The 20,214-nt window shown below is 39.0% G+C and overlaps 1 protein-coding gene across 1 annotated transcript in view; it reads left to right on the top strand.

Moving 5' to 3' along the window:
* LOC107703201 (protein FAM172A-like) overlaps positions 1–19,841 on the top strand; it is a 132,249-nt gene extending 112,408 nt beyond the window's left edge. Inside the window, exons 9-11 of the mRNA XM_016505758.1 lie at positions 11,044–11,160; positions 19,504–19,588; positions 19,657–19,841. Coding sequence (XP_016361244.1) covers positions 11,044–11,160; positions 19,504–19,588; positions 19,657–19,841 — 387 coding nt within the window. The remainder of the gene's footprint in view (positions 1–11,043; positions 11,161–19,503; positions 19,589–19,656) is intronic.
* The last annotated feature ends 373 nt before the right edge of the window (positions 19,842–20,214 follow it).

Genomic DNA, 20,214 nt, shown 5'->3' with positions numbered 1-20,214 from the left:
TCGGCCTGCTCTCTCACACCTTCAAAAAGCATCATTACAGTCTACTTATCTAGACAGTGTCAGAATTCCACTATATACCTTTCCACAGCTGCCCCATCCCCCTTTCCCTAACCTCTTACCTTATTCTCTCCCCCTTTTCTCCCTCATTTTCCTCCCCCTTCTCTCCATCTCCAACGTGTCCCCCTCAGGCATTTCCACTGTGATGCCACAACTCGATTTACTACTCATTGCTGTCAATTTTTCTCTCTTAGGGGACACATTCTTGATTTGGACTCATTTTACATTGATAAAAACACTAGGGGGCACTGCTTATCCTTTGTAACTGCTTTTGCATAGACTAAAGTGGATGAGAGCAGTGTAGGTGTGTGTGTGTGGAGAATGAGATTTCTTCACTTGCTATTCCAATCTGCATTCACAGTTGAGCAGGACAGTTTACCCCATAGCCTGTTTTTCATTGACTTTCTCACTAGTTGTCTTACCTGTTTTGTACCAAACAAAATGAACAAATGTGATCTTGAGGATTAACCAGTAGTTCTTGCCCGTACTGCTTTTTACTACCTGTATTTTTGGTTTTATCCATCTCAGAGGCCTTCAAACTGACCTGCCATCTCATATTCAGGTCACATGTGTTCCACACACGTACACATACTAACAATAGCCCAGCGAGTTTATTTGACTCATCGATGACATTTAACTCAAGAGTGCGAGTTAGTCAGCACCTCAGACAACGGATTGCAGTTCCGGAGACTTGGAAACTGAGACGCACATAGTCATTTTGACATGACAGTTCTGAATTCTCAAACGTCCAAAATGAAGAAAAAAATCAAAAGCAACATAAAAGATACTTTATGATTCCTATAATTGACGCAACTCGGTTTGCGAACTCCATGAATATTGCTCTTCACATCCAGAGGCGTCAAACACGACAAAGAACAAAGAAAACAGCAGAAACTAGCTTCTCACTATTATAACCACAGAAGGAAAATTCACAAATGACAAGATAATCACTGCATTCGTACTTACCTTTATCAGCACCTAAATGTCTTCTGTGGTTCCAAACTAAATACAATTTATTTATTTTTTTCCTTTGAATGTCCTCAGCTGTGGTTGGTAATTACCACACTCGGACAAATCGCTGACAGCAGTTAAATAGTTAAAAAGATAATTCTGCTGTAAGTGGTGTATTAGGGGGAAAGGTCAGTCTTGGTCTATTTAGGACGTTGAATCCATTTCCTAGCAAAATCCAGACTATGTTCTTTGTGCTTGAGTGACATGGGCTTTCTCTGTAATAACATCCCTAGTAATGGGCTATAATAGTAGATATTGTTCTAATCAGAAAGTATACTGCTAAGTATACTAATAAGCATCGAACTGACAACTATCAATAAACGGATTGTATGACATTGCTACTTTTTATTCAGCTGAATGCTAATTACTGCAGTTGGTTTTGGGACACATGTGTATTTGTGTGATTTGTATCAATTAAAAAGTCATTACTGTTTTTTTTTTAGAATTCTTTAAAGGAAATTTAGATACTTGTTACTGCTAAGATTAATAACACTCTTGGTGCTTTGGTATTATTTTTTTTCATGCTAAAGTAACTAATTTTGCTTGTCCATTTTTATTTCTCAGACTGTTTTCAAATCAAGTTTTAAATAAATAAAATAATGAATACTGTTTTGACACTCAAATGATTAGCAAATAAAGAATAATACAATTAACAGAAATCTAATAGAAAAAATATTAATAGAACATTTATATTCTTACATTATTTTATATTATAATTAATAGAAATTTTATAATTTTGTAAAACAAAGTACTTTTCTTTTCTTTTAGCCAGTCTCTCTTGTGTGTGTGTGTGTGTGTGTGTGTGTGTGTGTGTGGTGTGTGGGGTGTGTGTGTGTGGTGAAGCCATAATAGGTTTTTTTTTTCCTCCCTCTCCAGCCTCTCTCTCACACTCACCCTCTCTTCTCAACTCCTGGTTAAAACGTAGCTGGTGGCTATGGGAAGTTAATTTCAGATTGTTATATATTTCCATTAATTTCGACCGTCTGGTGCTGGACTGCCTTTGAGAACAGGGGTATCAAAGGCTCATTTTTGGGGGGTTCAGGAGTTCTTTCCATTCGGCAGGCTAGACGGAGCATTAGAAACAGATAGCTGATAGGAGAGCGGTTTCATCACATTCATTAGACATTGGTCCCCCTTTTTTCTCCTCCATCTTGGAGTTGTGACTGAAAGGATGGGGTGAGTGCCTCAGAAAGTTTAAACAAAACGTCTCTGCTGAGAGCCCATCTGAAAAAGCCCCGCAGCTAGTCTCAATGCAGAAAAAAGGGGAGGTTTGGCCTGACACTGACGTTTGAAAGCAAACATGCGCTCGCACACACACATTAGGGATAGCTTCTTTCGTACACACCCACGTACTTAGAATCATATACAGACAATACGCTGTTGTAGCATACACAGACCTGACCTCCCGGTACACTCTGAAACAAGCAAGGAAACTCCCTCAAGGTTTCAAAGAGGCTTAGTATTTTCTTTTCTTCATGAGTGGCTAAAGTGCACACCTTTTTCTTTGTTAATAAAATGTTTTTGTTTCATTACTCCACTTGCTTTTTTGTTTTTCTTAGTGAAGAAAAACACATTTTTAGTGTTATGTCTGGTCGCGGTCTAAAGCAGACATAACATGTAAATATGCAAGTATTTAGACAGTAAATATCTGACTTTAAAGTTTTAGCATCTTGTGCCATTTTCCGGTCACAGTGTTTAATATTCAGGATTAATTCCCAGGCATAAGCAGCTTTTAATTGATATTCTGTCCAAAGTGACCCTATAAGGATGTCATATTCGTTGTGAAGCAGTGTGTACTTAACATTCATCCAAATAATGGTACTTTTATCATCGTGTGTACTCTCCGCAGCTGTATTTCTGTCAGACGTGCACTCTGCTCTGCTAGTTTGTCTCGGCGCGCTGACGGCGAGTTGGGCTTTCCTGTAAACACCTCGGGCAGCCTGACCCCTGTCTCTCCTGCTGTCTGCCTGAACCGGCCCTCACCTCCCCTGGCTGACGAGGCCCAGCCTGTACATGTCAGTGGGCGTCTGAGTTATGACAGAGCCGCGTCTCCCTCTTCACTCCATCCCTCTACATCCCTCATTCTTCCAGCCGGGAGAGTCAATGATCCAAAACTCTGTTAAAACAGGGTCAGCCCCACATGTGCACTTACAGGGTGTCAGTTTAACCTGCTCAGAAATGCTTACGGCTATTATTATAGCTTATAAATCATTAAGAAAGTTTAATTATACAACAATTTCATGGTGGAAATGTGCAGGATGACACATGGGAAGGATAATTTAATGGGCCAGCAAGTCCCAGCACAGAGAGGGGAAATATTGAGGTTAGCTTTCTATTTTATGGCACTGCTGAAAGGCTGAGGGAGACACATAGGTGGGTTTTGCCCTGTTGATACACACACTCTGAATTCCCATTCCCTCGTTTCAGTGTGAGAGCAATATCCACGCCAGCTTCGACAGTTTCGGAGGTGATGAAGATGTTGCTGTGATCGCACCTAGTACTATTCTTTCTTAAGTAAAATCACCCCTAATTAACACAGGACTTTAATTAGCCGTCGGGATTTCATCTGTCTTTGTGAGACACCTGCTAAACAAAAAATGATGTTTGTTACTTATTTTGTATCATTTTTGTGTTGCATTTAGAAGCACTGAGGAATAATGTAATGACTTCAAATGTTAGTCCAAATGTGTTTGATTTGATTCCTCTGAAATCATAATCATAATATAGATATAAATATGTAATAAAACAGATGAATGATTCCTAATAATATACAATATATTTTGTTAAGTCAAAGCTACAAGGTTCCCACAGTCAAGGAAAATTGGGAAATGTCAGATAAATTGTGGAATAGTCCTACAATTGAAAAGTCAATTTAAATTCTTATACTTAATATCAATGGTGTTGGTATGGACATGATTGCATTTTGTTTAGAGTTAAATAGATTCAAATAACGCTACGCTGTCATCGGAAACCTGGAAATGTTTGAAATGTTCAAGGCCTAGAAAATACATAAAAATGTGTACGATGTCATGGAAACGTTATTAAAATTTATATTTCATCAGCTACAATTATATATATATATTCATTTTGGGGTCAATTTTTATTTCTGTTTCTTGTTTTTGAAATGAATACTTATTCAGCAAGAGCGTTAGATCATGAGCTTTTGACAGTAAATGGGACAGTAAAGACATTTATAATGTTACAAAATATTTGTATTTCAAATAAATGGCTATTAAAATTTCAGCTTTGCTGTCACAGGAATAAATGGCATTTTCAAATACATTAAAATAGAAAAAAGGTATTTTTAATTGTAACAGTATTTCACAATATATTTTACTGTTTTACTGTATTTTTGATCAGATAAATCCATGTGTCTTAACGAACATTGCATTTTACAAAGATCAATTTGTAACCGATGAATTAGTGTAATTTCAATTACTTTTCTATGACAGTAAACAATATGGGAAATTTAATTGTTCAGTAGGTGTGGGAACCTTGCTAATATAATTGATATTGAAATAAGAGATGAGTTGAATTAGTGACATCTGACCAATTGAAAACTATGTAAAATCAACAACTGCCCACCAACAGTTAGCCGGCTGAATGAGCCGCACTACATGTGAAGATACAGACAAAGAGTGAAGAAACAAAGGGAGAGTTTGCTGTGATGATACGCACTCCCACAGTTGTCGGTACAGTGTGCAGACTCTGCTCTCTCTCCAGGGTTCAAGGCATTGCAGGATCAATGCAGAACGGGTCCAAAATGAGGGGCCCCATCAGCCTTTTATCATCCAATCCGAGATCTCTCCTCATGGGCCCTGTGCCAGGCACAGCTGCTCCGGGGCCTCTCTTTCTCTGATGAGCACAGAATGCGCACACACACTGCTTGTGCACTGTCTGTGTGTTTAATTCTCTATCAATATGTTTTCGGCATGTTAGATATTTGAAGTTGAAGCATATCGGCATATCTCCTAACTTGCCTCAAGCCGTCAAGAGGTTAGTTAAAGTCCATTACTCGAGTTCATTTACAACAATTGTTTTGTGTCAAGAAGACCTACTATATCTGACAAATAAACCTTTATCAGTACTGTGGTAAATTAATGGTATCAAATGGTAATACCTGTCAAAAAACTTGGTAGTTTGATGGTACTTTTTGGTAATTGTAGCATGAAATGTCAATGAGGCCTCAAAGAGCTGCAAGCTTCAGGAGTCGCCTGTGTGTGGCCTTTATTCGACATTGACTGATGCCCAAGCACACCCCTCCCCTGTGCCCCCTTCACTTGCTCTTTCACTCATCCTGCCCCCACGTTTCCCTCTTTCCTCTTGTTTTCCATGAGTGCAAGCTCGACACAGCACCGCTGCCTTTCCTGGCACGCCGCTCCTTATCCTCTCACTTTTGTTTCCAGTAGGTGTCAAACGCTCACCGCTTGTGCTGTGTCAGTAAATATTTACCCGGCTTCCTTTTCCTCGCCCGCCTTTGCTGACGTGTGTATGTGTGTGTGTCTGTCCATGTAGCGTCGCCTGCTCGCCCCATCTCCGCTCACAAGGGTCCACTGATACCCCATTCTGGCCCAGCCTTTCCGGAACAACACACTGAACGATGTCATCCTTTGCACGTGGCATTCCACTCATCGACAGGAAGTAGAAGGGGAAGTTATCACCACTCGCTGTCCACTTACTAGCGTCCATAAATCAAAAACTGCCTGTTGTGGCGCCTATAAATGCACATTTACCTAGGAATATACTCTTGGCTGGACGCTCACAGGGGTTAGATATATCCACACCGACGCACACGCTGCCTCCCCAGGGCCTCATAGTGTCCTGGTGCTTAGGGTTTCCTTCCTGCCCCAAAGACAAAGGACGGGCAGGCAGTGAGGCCCAGGCTTCAAAGCAGGGGAAAGCGCGAGTGTTGTCTCTTCCTGTGCAGGGTGTCGGAGCTCCAGGGGTAGCTGCCACTGTTTTCTCAGCTCGAGCGGGGGGCCAGAGGAACGAGGGCTGGCCTGTGCCCTCTTGGACCTGGAGAATTAAGAAAGGCCAAAACTTTTCACCTCCTTTGGAGCCCCTCTTTGCTCCAGAGGTTAGATGTCTTAGTGGGGTCAGCACAATGCTAGCGAAGGACACTGAGATTAAGTTTATCATGAAACCGCTGAACTATCAAACCAAAGAGCATTTATTTTAAAGAAACATCACATGCAATTGATATATTGTTCAGAATTAAGATGAAGGTATTAAACACTTCTGAGTTGTCAGACATGTAGTGGATTATGTTCATAGTATTGTGATGAACCACACCTTGCTTAAAATAGGATGTACGTTTACACTAGTAACTACTAGGGCATAACACAAAGGTGGAGCAACTGGCCCCAGTTAAAAGTAATAGTTAATTTGAGGAAAAGGGTAGCATCATTTGTTTATAGATCCAGCTTGGCCTGTTTGATCCTGCTGACTATACCAAATTTGTTAGATTCGTTGACATTGATACATTTTTAAGTGTAGCTTACTTTACAGTCCAAATACTTTTTAGGGCCAGTGTATACATTTGCCAAGACATACTGCTGTTGAGTGGATGTGCATGTATGTAGCTGTGCACAGTGTTGGCCCTCGCTCTCTGGTTGTAATTGGACAGTTAATCAATCAAATATTTAAGCTTCATTTTACCACGCAGTGGGATGTCCAGATTATGGCAGCAGTTTGGATGCATTAGTCTGGACTCAGCACCGATGCTAACAGCATGGCTTCCTGAATCAGCCCGCATCTGGATTTGCACACGTGCGCGTGAGTGTGTGTCCACAGTGTCTTCCCTCACCATGGTAATTGCCACTTTTTTCATGGTGCTATTTGTTGGTAAGCACGTTCCTTTTTAAAAGCCCATGTTATTTATTTATCTCTTCGCTACTTTATTCCTCCCTCATTCTTCTGGGAATGTGTTGAGTGTTTTTTTCCTCTGCCTCCAGGGACGCCATTGTGGATTACCATTCAGTTCTCACCTAATTATCTGGTGACTTGCACTGCCTTTGACACGTAATTATCAAAGCCCTAAATAATTGTCTTATTGCTTGTGTATTTGCATGTAAGTCTCATGGAGAGCTTTCGCTTTTGTCGCCAGGACGGCTGAAATGGCGGAGTATTTATCGCCGCACGAGAGTCGCCTCCCCGCCTTTCTTATCGTTAAACTCTCCTCTTTGCCTGTGTGTGTGTGTTTCACACTATTCTGTGTTCGAAATGCAGGGGCAAATAAAGAAGCGCTTCCATTGCGGTCAGCTTCATTAAGGAAAATGCGATTTCCAGCAACTGAAGTCCAGCAATTAGCTCACTACATGACGTGAAGACACTTAAAGTGCTAAATGCTGTATTTTACAGTAGAGGTCACTGAAGAGGTCAAACAGAGGGAGAAAGTGAGAGTGAGATTGGGGAAGGGGGGTAAGGATATATGTCAACCGGGATATTTTGTCCTCATCAGCTGCAGGATTTAGCCAATATCGGAAAGACCATTTCGGCTAGCTGGTCCAAAATCATCCTTGTGTCTTTAATTGGGTTTCTACTGATTGAGGTTTCATAGCAACTGGGCTGTGTAGCAAAAGACGGATGAAGAGAACAGCCTTAATGGAGCTTATCCGGAGAAAAGGAAGGGAAATCTGCTGTCTTCAGAGATTTCCCGCTGGCAGTCCTTGATACCGTTTGACCGAATGTCACAACAGACCATTTACCACATCGCAGCGTTTTCAAAATCACCTAGTATAAACAATATATAATAACAACCAGCTCATACCAACTCTTGCCTGTGAGAGTTGTGCTGGCTTTATTATAGTATTTGCAAGGTAGCACTGAACTGATTTTCTTCTAAACTTTCTGATAAAGGGGTTTATTCAAATTTTGGGGTCTGTATGATTTTTTAAAAATGTTTTTGAAAGAACTCTTTTATTCACACCATGCTGCAATTATTTGATCAAACATACAGTATGATTAACAGTAATATTGTGAAATATCATTATAATTTAAAATAAATGTTTTCTGTTTTCATATTAATGTATTCCTTTGAAAGCAAAGCTGAATATTCAGCAGCCATTAATCCAGTCTTCAGTGTCACATGATCCTTCAGAAATCATTGTAACATGTTGATTTGGTGATCACAAAATATGTCCTGTTATAATCAATGTTGAAAACAGTTGTGCTGCTTAATATTTTTGTGGATAATATGATACAGAAAGTTAAAAAAACATTTTATTTAAAAAAAAGTTAATACATCTTTTGTAACATTATAGATGTTTTTGCTCCCATTTTTAATCAATTTAGTGCATCTTTGCTGAACTTATTTTAAAAAAATCGCACTGACCCCTATATATATAATTACATTGAACAAGAAGTCAAAATAGACTCTTTTTTACTTTTATGCACGACATTGGTCTTATTCATCATTAGTACATGTTGTTTTCACAGTATGATGTCATCGGTTATATTTGCATAATGAATTCCGACTGGTATTCTTTCTTACATCTATTTGCATACTGAATTGTGATTTGTCTTCCTTGCAGTTTTTTAACCATTTACAGCTACTTTTACACTGCATAGTAACTAAGTGTTGATTCGTGTGAGCAGCCGACTGAAAAAAGACATGTATTGAGAGTCACAACAACGGATGCAGCATTACATTTTTTACAAAACCTAAAACTATAACACTAGACTGTTAATTTCTTCAGAAAATGCTAATTTTACCGCTAACACAGTCATGTTGAAAATGAGAGTGATGTTTTCGTTCCATCTCGGAGGCTGGATGTCATCTCCGTCTCATTGCCGCCTCCTTCGCACTTTCACCTCTCCCCCTGTCTTTCCTCCTCAAGCCAGATGCTCAAGTGCAAAGAAAAGGGCAGAAGTGAGATAGCAAATGTTTCAACATCTGTCTCTGTTGATTTTAGTGCAACAAGTACTTCCACATGTTTGCTTTTTCTTCGCACTGTTTCTGGGCAGGAGGTTGATGAGCACAGCTGCCCGGTTTCTTTCTTTTATGGTTACAGACCAGCTGAGAGAGCGGCTCATGTGGTGTTATAATGCTTAAGCTAATGTACAGAGGAATGTAGATTACGAGGGTTTTAAGGCTTTGGTCCCGTGCGTGCCGTCATTCTTGCTCGCACCCTTACATTGATTGGCCTGACAGTACATTATTTATTTTTTCATTGGTTCATATGTTCTTTTAATAATTTCAGTGCTTGGCTGTGTCCACAGGACATTTCGAGTTTTAGGTTTACAGTGACGGGCTCTCTGAAGTTATGTGTGTGGGTAAGACAGTTGCTGACAGCATGTGTGGAGCACATAGACTGTCACTGAAGGACATCAATCAGAGCAGTGTGATGTTGTAAATCTAATACACATGTTTCAGTTTTCCCAATGGAAAACATCACAGATTCACACACATCAAAGCTGCTCTCTGTCATTTTCCTCTTCGTATCCAATGCCCATGTTTGCTTTGAGGTTGTGTTTACATGATTTTGTCAGACCGTTTGTCATGGGATGAGTAAATCATGCCATTAAATACCATTACAGCCTTTTTGTGTGTTTTAAATATTCATGCATAACATTTCCATATTAGCAGCAGCATTGTAATAATATACAACACTTTCCACCAACAGAGTACAAAACAGGGCCGTATTTATTTATTTTTGTATTTTCAGTAGACAAATTAAAAGGAGATGCTTACACTTCAGGAAATTTTGATCATCAGAGTAAATATTATGTTAAATAGTGTTTATTTTATTTCATGTATTACAGTTTGTTTTTAAACCTTGTTTTTTTATATCAGTAAACGTAAACTAAAAATAAAAATATATATTTAATAATAATAATAAATTAATAGAAAATTAATTCTGTAACAGATTTGAATGGCTGAACTTCACAAATCCATAAAAAATACAAAGAAAAAAAAATTCCGAAAATGGAATATTATTTCCTTTTCCTGTTATAGAATGTACTGAAATGTTCTTCTTGTACAGTTACTTTTAATATTACAATTTATGTTTCATAGTAGTTTCTATAACATAAATATTTTAACCAAAAAAAAAAAACTGATGACAACAGCGTCCCAAGAATTGCTAGAAAGTCCCATTCTCTGTTTGGTTCTTTTTATTTCAAGTGCTTTTTAAAACTATGTATATCTGGAACATATTTAGTTACCTTTCCATATTCCTAAAGCTGTCTTCACTGACACTTTTAGTAGTTTTTAAAAGGTTGAATTTGCTGGCCTCCTGGGTATCATTGAAACAGGAAGACATTTTAGCCATGCATGTTTCAGTCACTCGATGTGTGTGTGTGTGTGTGTGTGTGAGCCGCCATGTGCTTCCTCCCCTTTTCTTTAAGAGGATGCTCCTGAGAAAAGCTTATCAGCGGTGTGATGTATTAGTCCTTAGTGCCTTAATAGATTCCATTTATCTCTATACAGTCCCTCTAATTTAAATGGGCTTGGGGAATGTATTAAAATGACTATGGACACTTTGATGTAGCACCAGGCCAGGTGTAGCTCCTGTAAAATGGATCACATAAAGTGATTGTTAACCTATTGTTGTCAGACCGGCCCTTTTTCTCTAGCCGTTTATCTTGAATGGAATAGTTAGCGTGACAGGCTAACTCCTTTGGATTGCTCACAATCTAAAATAGGATGAAAAGAAGCACCTCTTCATGTGTTTTTATCTTGTAGAAGCGTTTTTTGCGTTCTTTTTACATTTAAGACTGTAATGTCACAAATGCATTGCAGACCATGTACACATTCTGTAATGTTTAACGCATTAGCATTGACAGAAAATACATGATGGTATTTTGATGTATACCATGGTTACTGAATGATGACTTTGACAGTATATGATACTCTACAAGATACATTTCTGTTAATAAAAACTGAAATGCACCGTACATTTCGATGGTCCTGCAGCTTTTTATTGAAACAATGATATCATATGCTATTTGCTAATGTATCTCTCTCCCACTCAGATGATTCAGCGAGAAGCAGAAGTGAAGAATCGTGTCCGTGTGGTGGCCATGACTGACTCTGTCCATAACGTCTGGCACCAGGAGGCCAACAAGTCCATTCGGGACTGGCTCAGAGAGGTACAATCTTCCATCAACCAAATGTGCCAGAATCTTGATGTTCCCAATCACAGCATCAATAGCGGCCACACAGCTCAGCTCAAACAGCCTGGCATTTCATTCAGTGAGCAGATACACTCCAGAAGCAGGAGTCACGGAAAGCCAATAGTTTGTTTTTCATCCCACACTCTTGTTTGTCTGTTTGGGCAGATGTCAATAAGAAATCAAAGCCAAACACCGCCGCACGCAGGCAGATGCTCTGTTAGTATGTCAGTTTTATTTAGTTGCTGCCCTTTCAGCGTTGACCTCGAGTCCAGAGACAACACCTGGGAACACTCAATATGCACATAAATATGAGTGAGTGGATCCCAAGCCAGGGCTACAGGGGAGCCAGCCATGCAAATGCCAAGAGCAAACATACGCCCTCGCTTCTCGCCCGCTTTCTCCATGAACAGCGGACCACCCAGCCCACCAGAAAAAATGTCTTTTATTCCTTTGTCTTTGCTGATCTGCTTTGCTCCGTCAGATGTTTGCTTGCCTTTTGTTTGCCTTGGTGATTTTTTTATTTTTTTTGTCTGTTGTAGTTTGTCTTTGGTCTTGGGCTCTTTCTTTATGTCTTTTTCATCTTGTCAAGTTATGTCTCCTTTCTTTCTTTCTTTCTTTTTTTTATGTGTGATTTTTGCCCTGAATAATAAGTCCATCAAAAGTAAGAATACGTTGTCATTGATTTGTTCTTTCTTATACGTTCCGGTGGTGTGACTTACACAAGAGACATGAGGCCAGACCACTCGCAGAATAATAAATGTGAAAATATGTGTAATGCTCGATATGACAGCTGTAGTAATAGAAGTCCTGCCTTTAAGTTAAAAGAGCCTGAAAAATACAGCTGTTTAGTGTGATTTGAGATAAAGAAGAACAATTTATGGTACAGTTGTTGTCAGATTTTATTGCAGATTTAAAAGGTTTTATTGAAATAATACGTTGAAAACAAGACTTCAGTCTTTCCGTGTTCAGGTAGAGCAAATAACGGGCTGGGGATGTTGGCGGCTGAATTAACTAACTTGCCTTAAAAATACAGATTTGTTTACTCACCCTCATGTTTTTCCAAACCTGATTGACTTTATTTCTTCTGTGGAACACACACACATACACAAAGATATTTTGAAGAATGTTTTTGTCAATACAATAAGTCAATGAGGTCCAAAACAACACTGACCTTGACTGTATAGACAAGAAATATTAAAAAAAAATTGCGAAATGTCTTATTTTGTGTTCCACAATTCATAGGTTTCAACCGACATTAAGATAAGTAAATAATGATAGTATTAAATTTTTTTTTGGTGAACTATCCAGTTAAAGTGACTTGCTTGCACAGACTATTGTTAATGGCAGAAGAAAAGACTGTGTACGGTCTCACACACTTGCAAGTACTGCCATACATTGAGGACACCAAAATATTCATTTGTCAGGGGGCCTGATTAACACCGATGAGGTCGAGCATTTTATTTAATTGATTTTCAGATCTAATTCATCCCAATAATTGAAGCCAGAGGGTGGACTCTCACTTCAGGAATGTTAAAGTCACTTTCAGTCCTTTTGTGTCACCCGTTAACCCCCTAATCCTTTTTACTCATGCAGGAATTGGGACTTGAATTGTGTAAAGGCGTTCAGATTTCCCACTGCCTGTGTCTCCACTGTAGACCTGTCTTTAATCAGGGTCATGGCCCCATCCCCTTCCATAGTAACATCCATAGCAATCATGATTTGGACATTATTCAGGTTTGAAATCACTGTTTCTGGCCAGGCAGGCATCTCTGTAGGGGTTTGCCGGAGGTGATGCTCCGTTCCTTGCACAATCGTGAGCTCTTTCGTGCAGGGGGTGGTAATTCCCCTTCTCCTCATGAGGGAGGTGTAGATGGAGGGATGAGAGCCAAGAATTGGAGGGATTTTCAGGATGAGACCACAGTAGGACAGGTGATGTGGTGATAATGGGGCAGACTAAGGGCATATGAGGGAGAGAGAGGGGGAAGGGAAGACACGGGGGAAGACAGACATAAACAGAGCAACCTGAAGGAGGATGAGATTCCCTTGGGAAGCAGTGGTATATACTGAAGGGGAAGAAACTGTGAGAGAAAATCTCCTAGGACATAGAGAGAGAAGAGAGAAATAGAGTGAAGAAATATCAATTGTCCATGAGAATACCTGCATTGGCTGTAAAGCTGCAGTGATGGAAAGATAAATGACAAAAAAGCCAAAATATAAACACATCATACTAGAACATACAAGTAGAGAGAGACATAGACTTAACACAGCAGCAAGCGAGCAGATATCTACTCTCTGCACTGTAAAAAACAGCAACTACATATATTCCAGTTTACAGGACCTTTCTGAGTCACAAATACTAAGAAATGTGAATTATTTGAAACTACATAAAAACCCATGTTAGACCAAAATTCCCCTAAATGTTGTCCCAACTAGCCAAACAGTTTTCTGACCAAAGATTTTAAAATTGAACAGTATTGCTGAAATGTTAAGGGTTTGTGAGTTCCCAGCATGCACTGCAGCATGAATAAATTATGCAGTTACTGGTATAGGATTATTGTTTTGCTGTTTGCTGAACTTTGTATTTAAAACTTTCGTTTTTGTTTTGTCGTTATTGTTAGATATTTGTTGTTTTAAAAAGATATTTCACCCAAAAATGAAAATTCTACCATGATTTACGCACCCTAATGTCATTCCGTAACACTTTGGTTATTCTTCAAAATACAGTTTAAGATATTTTTAATAAAACCTGAGAGGCTTCTGTCCCTCCATTGAAAATTCAGTTAAACAACACTTAGAAGATCCAAAAAGGTCATAAAGGCACTGTAAACTGAATCTATATAAATCAAGTGGTTTAATCTTGTGAAGAGATACGATCGCTTCTTATGATGAACAGATTTAATTTGGGCTTTTATTCACATTTAAATACACATACATAGAGAACTATTGAGGTTTGTTCTAGCGTGTGACACACTCACAAGCTTCCATGTTTACAAGTCTTATGGGTTTGGAATGACACAAGGGTGAGTAAATGATAACAGTTTTCATTTTTGGGTGAACTATTACTTTAAGATCTTTTTTTGTTGTTGAATTGTTGATTGTCACTGTTCTTGAGGTTTGTGTGTGAAGAGTTGAGGTCTGTGTACAACCTTCTAAGACTATATCCCAGATATCTTTGCTTTGTAAAATGATTACGTCTCAGAAACAAAGATAGCATAGTTCATATCACATATATTAAGCATCCTATATATATTGATTCTAAAACCTGAGAGGCTTCTGTCCCTCCATTGAAAATTCAGTTAAACAACACTTAGAAGATCCAAAAAGGTCATAAAGGCACTGTAAACTGAATCTATATAAATCAAGTGGTTTAATCTTGTGAAGAGATACGATCGCTTCTTATGATGAAAAGATTTAATTTGGGCTTTTATTCACATTTAAATACACATACATAGAGAACTATTGAGGTTTGTTCTAGCGTGTGACACGCTCACAAGCTTCCATGTTTACAAGTCTTATGGGTTTGGAATGACACAAGGGTGAGTAAATGATAACAGTTTTCATTTTTGGGTGAACTATTACTTTAAGATCTTTTTTTGTTGTTGAATTGTTGATTGTCACTGTTCTTGAGGTTTGTGTGTGAAGAGTTGAGGTCTGTGTACAACCTTCTAAGACTATATCCCAGATATCTTTGCTTTGTAAAGTGATTACGTCTCAGAAACAAAGATAGCATAGTTCATATCACAACTGGTTTTAAGCATCCTATATATATTGATTCTGTGAATAAATTGGCTTAATTAGGCGTGAACAAACAAATTCAAATTGACAAAACAAAGCAGTGCTGCTCTGTGACAGTTTTTAAAAGATCAGATGAGAGAACCTAAAATCTGAATGCATATAGGTGTTGAGTTTGAGTTTTCTCAATATTTACTTTTTACAGTATATTTTCAAGATGAGCAGTTTGGGCATGTGGCAGCATGTTGACACTCGTCTGTCTTGTTGAATACAGTGGATGAGTTGTGATACACCACAGTGCAACCAGGACTGACTGAGCAGAATGTGGCATGTTAAAGGGCAGCTAAAGGATAGGAGGCCAGACGCAGGGATGCTTAATAAGTGCAGGTAGGAGAGGGCACTCTCAGCAGGATCCAACACCTGTCTTCCATTTACCTTCTCTAACTGGGCCATTAGGAGACCGCATAGAGTCCCACCATGCTCCAGCACCCCATCTCCCAGCCCAGAAGAGCCGGGAATACCACAACCATATGGCCCTGATTAATGCTGATGGGCCTCACCATAGACGATTATCACTCATTTGTGTCCATTTGTCGTTTTTCATTTCATTCAGCTTCAGTTGGGATTTGGAAGGGTTGCGTAAATGGTTAGCGTAATGGCCATTCATGCACATTTCCATCGCAGAGCATTCAAAAACTCTTGACAGATCATTTTGAGTTCAGATGTCTGCTTTGCGCCATCATATTTAAACACAAGGTATTGCTATATTTTGTGCAAGAATGTGCAAAACGAGAAATTTATATGCTGGACTAGTTGGGTTATCTGAACATATTGGCTGCACGCTAAAATCCAAGAAGTTCCATCACTAAATTAATTTCTTTCAAAAACTAAAAACATTCTTACAAATGGTGCATTTGCTCTTACATTAAACATTTTGTGGACACTGTATATATGGAATCACCTTTACTGCAAAAAAGTGGAGAAGGCCTTTACCCATAAGGTAGAATATAGGGGAACGCTTAACTTAAAGCCTCTTTTTCTCTACTAGACTACACTGTAAAAAAAAAAAAAAAAAACGAATGTAATGTTAATAAACCAACATATTGAAGAACTACTATCTGTTTTGTACCATTGTAATACACTAACCACCAAAAACTGGTGGTGATGAGAAAGTCACCTCATCACAATCAGCTCTTCCAAAAGCTGAGAAGGAAAATATTAATATATATATATACATAGAAGGTGCACAGTGTCATTCACACAAACACTAAACACCATCATGGTAACACACGATACTGAAATAATGCAATAAACATGAATTTAACAGCATTAGATGTAAGATAAAACCTTAACATACGCAACTGATAAGAAAAAAATTAAGAAAGTTATTTCAATAAAAAAACATCAAATATGAAGGGTCATGCATTGAATTCTGGGAGTGTCAATTTAGTTTTTTACGCTATAAATTATACACTGTAAAAAAATTCCGTAAAATTTATGGTAAAAACCGAGGTACGTACCGAACCGTCATATTTGTGTACCGTTACACCCCTACTGTTAACCAATTAACAGGTTTTTACTGTAGCATTTTTACAGTCTTTTACTGTTAAAATCACAATCATTGTTTACAGTGAATAAACAGAAGACTTAAAGGTGTGTTTGTTCATATCTAATTTGTCTAATTAATTCTTGATTTTTACTTGTATTATCAGGCACTTCTGTCAAATGCTTTATTAGCTAAAGGGCCATATTATGAGGATATATATGGATTAAATTGTCATTTTTATGCTATTCAAGACAACCACAAGCCATCAGATTTCACAAAAAGATTGGAACAATACCAATTGCCTGACCCAGCTTCTCTATCCCAAAAAATCCTTCCACCATTCTTGGTGTTGTATCTGTTCTTTTAAAGCTACAGTATGTCATCCTCTTACATAGTGGCCTTGGCTTTCGGTTTCATCTAAAACTCATCCTGGTGCATCAGCCAGCCCTGACAAAGCTGTTGAAGCCTCTTCCCACCCCCCGCCTCTTTGCCACTCACTGGCTGGGACTCCGGTCTTTGAAATTCCTGCCCTTGCTTCCAGCCCAGCTGACATCTTTCTACAGACGGCATGAATTAAGATTGTACAATAAGACACTTGATGCAGCAGTCAGGGAGCGCTCCTCTCACTGGCCCGGCTCCATGGTGCACAACTAGGGCAGCAGGAATTCTAAAAATACACAATGCATGCCTGTTCATTCCAATGGCAGTTGTCTTCTCCCCCAACCCAGGCACGCAAGCGACTGACAGGATTAAGAGAGGAGAATAAAGACAAGAGAAATGAGAGGAGAACTCCAGGGCCATGGCACAGGGCTTTTTTCTGACTTTCAACATCATGAAGCATGTAAAGAGAATATGCCAAAAGCAGGGAGGACTACATATTGCAGCAGTAATTGAGCTTGAAAAAATGAAATTTGCTTGAGCTTTGAATCTGTGGCAGAAGGAAGTAGTTCCGCACAAAAGAGGGTTTTATTAGGCACTCCGTTTGCCTCTGATTGCCTCTGGCCTAATCACAGCCATGCTGATATAGAGCCAGTATCGCTCTCGTACTCGAGTGGTATTGCTCATATATATATATATATATGTATATATAATTACAAAATAAACAACAACAATAAACAATCAAATCTTAATTTTTTTACCTGATATATTTAGTTTGGGTGTATTTATAGTTCAAAAGTTTGAAGCCAGTATTTATTATTATTAATAAATTTAAATAAATGTATTTATATTTTTATTACGAAAGGATGCATCGAATTGATCAAAAGTGACAATAAAGGCTTTTACGTTGTGACAAAAAAAATCTATTTCAAATGAACACTGTTCTTTTAAACTTTCTAATCTTGAACAACAATCAACATTGAATGATTTTTGAAGAATCATGTGACACTGAATACTGGATCAATGGTTGCTGAAAATTCAGATTAGCCATCACAAAAAGAAATTACATTTTAAAATATATGAAAATAGAAAAAAAGTATTTTAAATGGTAATAATATTTCACAATATTTTTTTTTACTTCAAATACTTAACTTTATTTTTTTACTTCAAATACTGTAAATGCATCTTTGGTGAGTATAAGACTTCACATTTTTGAATGGAAGTGTATATAAAAATACCAAAGATTTTAGACACTTCACTTAACGTTGTGCCTAAGAACAACTTTTAACTTTGGTAATCACTGTAATAAATGGCCTTGTGGTAGAGGTCTACACGGGTCCAAAAATACGTACCTGAACCCGAAGAGACCCGTAAATGTGCTACACTGAACCGAATGGGACCTGACCCGGACCCGGCTGACCATTTAAAATATAGCCCCGAACCCGTACGGATCCCGGGTCGGGTCCCGGGTCCTCGGGTCCTCCGTGTAGACCTCTACCTTGTGGCTTATTACTGTATTAAAGAGTGTCTTTATTTGTGGATCTCAGTTTCCTGTTGAGAGTATTTGCATTATTGTTAATGTTTAAACTTCTGTCATCCACTGGATCTCAAAGTCTTTATCTCAACTCTAGGCCGCTTACATACAGTAATTGTTGCAGCCACTACCACCCCAGACTTCAGAATCATGTTATTTCTTGAATTGATTTATCATTATACACATTATGAGTTAACCAAGGGTGCCATGGCCAAAAAGATTGATGGAATTAAAAATCAATTTCATGTGCTTCCCAGTATATACCCCTTCTCTGTTGGCCAAACACACACATAGAGGGTCCCTGTGGGGTGGCAGTGTGGTGACCCCTAGAGTGACACAGGGCTCAGAGGTGAAGGAGGTTGACAGGCTGAGGTGTGATGTGACCTGGGGCTCTGTCATGTGTGTGCTTATGTATGCGAGTGTCTTTTGCGGGGTGTCTGGGGTGGTGGAATCGTCCCTCTCTGCTCTGTCAGGGGAGGTTGTCTTGGGAGTTGGTGGAGGGTTAGATAGTATTGTGTTTGTGGGTATCTGTCTGTCTTTCTGTCCATGTCTATGTGTGTCTGTGGACGGGTGGGTTGCAGTCCCCTCGGCAGTGGTAATGGCTGACAGTGCTATGTCTGCGAAAGTAAACAACCCTAGATAAGCAGCGCTTCACAAGGACGCCAGCTGCAATACGCTAATCTCGCTTGAATTTCTCTCTCTTCTATTCAGCATGTTTTATCTTATCTCCAGACCCCGCTTTTCCATGCATGCCTTTGTAACTTTTTTCAACTCTGCACCCCATCTAAACAGTATGATTGTTTCCATAATACACGTTCTGCCAGCATGCATTTAGTGAAAATGTTGAATACATTACAGCTTGAGGGTGTGATGATTTTCTCAACCAGACATGCCTAATTAAACTTGTTTTAGCTGAAGACAAACACTCTGTGTTGAAGATTGAGTCAAGAGATGGTGTCTCAGGGGCTGGGCTGATGACATTGGGAGCTTTGGCGAGGTCACTAGGCCAAGAACACAGTGGTGTGCCCGCTCCTGTCCAACATAAACAGTCAAAACTGTCAGTGTGAGATGTCTCTAAGGTACCTAATTGCTTGCTCCTGTCTCCCTCCCCCTTTTTTCCCTCTCACAGCACTGCTGTAACTGGGTGTCGAGTCCTGAGCCCCTGGATACTCTGGTGGACCCCATGCTTAATGACTGCCCTCGTGTTTCAGCAGGTAAGCAACCACAATCTGCATTTCGCCTCTTGTTCTCTTTACACATTGGTAACCAAGTCTATTTTTAGAGCAAAGGTGTCCAATCCTGCTTAAGAAGGGCCACTATCCTGCAGATCCTACAGACTTCAACCAGCTAATGAAGGTCTTCAAGATCACTACAAACTTCCAGATGTGTTGGGGCAGGTTGAAGCTGAAGTCTGCAGGATATTGGCCCTTCATAAACAGGATTGGACACCCCTGCTGTAGGATATAATAGCACTTACATCAAAGGAAAAGCTTGCCAAATCAAGCTTTTGCTTTGTTTTAATGGCCCCCTATGGATGAAATTGGACAAAATTTGGTGTATTTATTTAAAATGTCCTGATTTCTGTTTGTACTACATTTTGTTAGGTTTGAACTTTGCGTTCAAAAGATATTAAATAGTCATTGTGGACCATTCCCAAAAAAATTGTGAATTTGTTCATATTCAAAGTGATGTGAAAGAGATTGTGATAGGGACAGGTCCCAATGGTTGACTCCAATGACTGACTAGTTGCTTAAGTGAGGTTGACTGGTGTGTCAATTATTATTATTATTTGTGTTTATTTATTTATCAGCGCTTTAATTAGAGCTGTTAGACAGTATGA

Source organism: Sinocyclocheilus anshuiensis, unplaced genomic scaffold, assembly GCF_001515605.1.
Source record: "Sinocyclocheilus anshuiensis isolate Anshui unplaced genomic scaffold, SAMN03320099.WGS_v1.1 scaffold542, whole genome shotgun sequence".
NCBI classification, from domain to species: Eukaryota; Metazoa; Chordata; class Actinopteri; order Cypriniformes; family Cyprinidae; genus Sinocyclocheilus; species Sinocyclocheilus anshuiensis.
The sequence above is the reverse complement of the archived record's forward strand: the minus strand, read 5'-3'. Positions and strand labels throughout refer to the sequence as shown.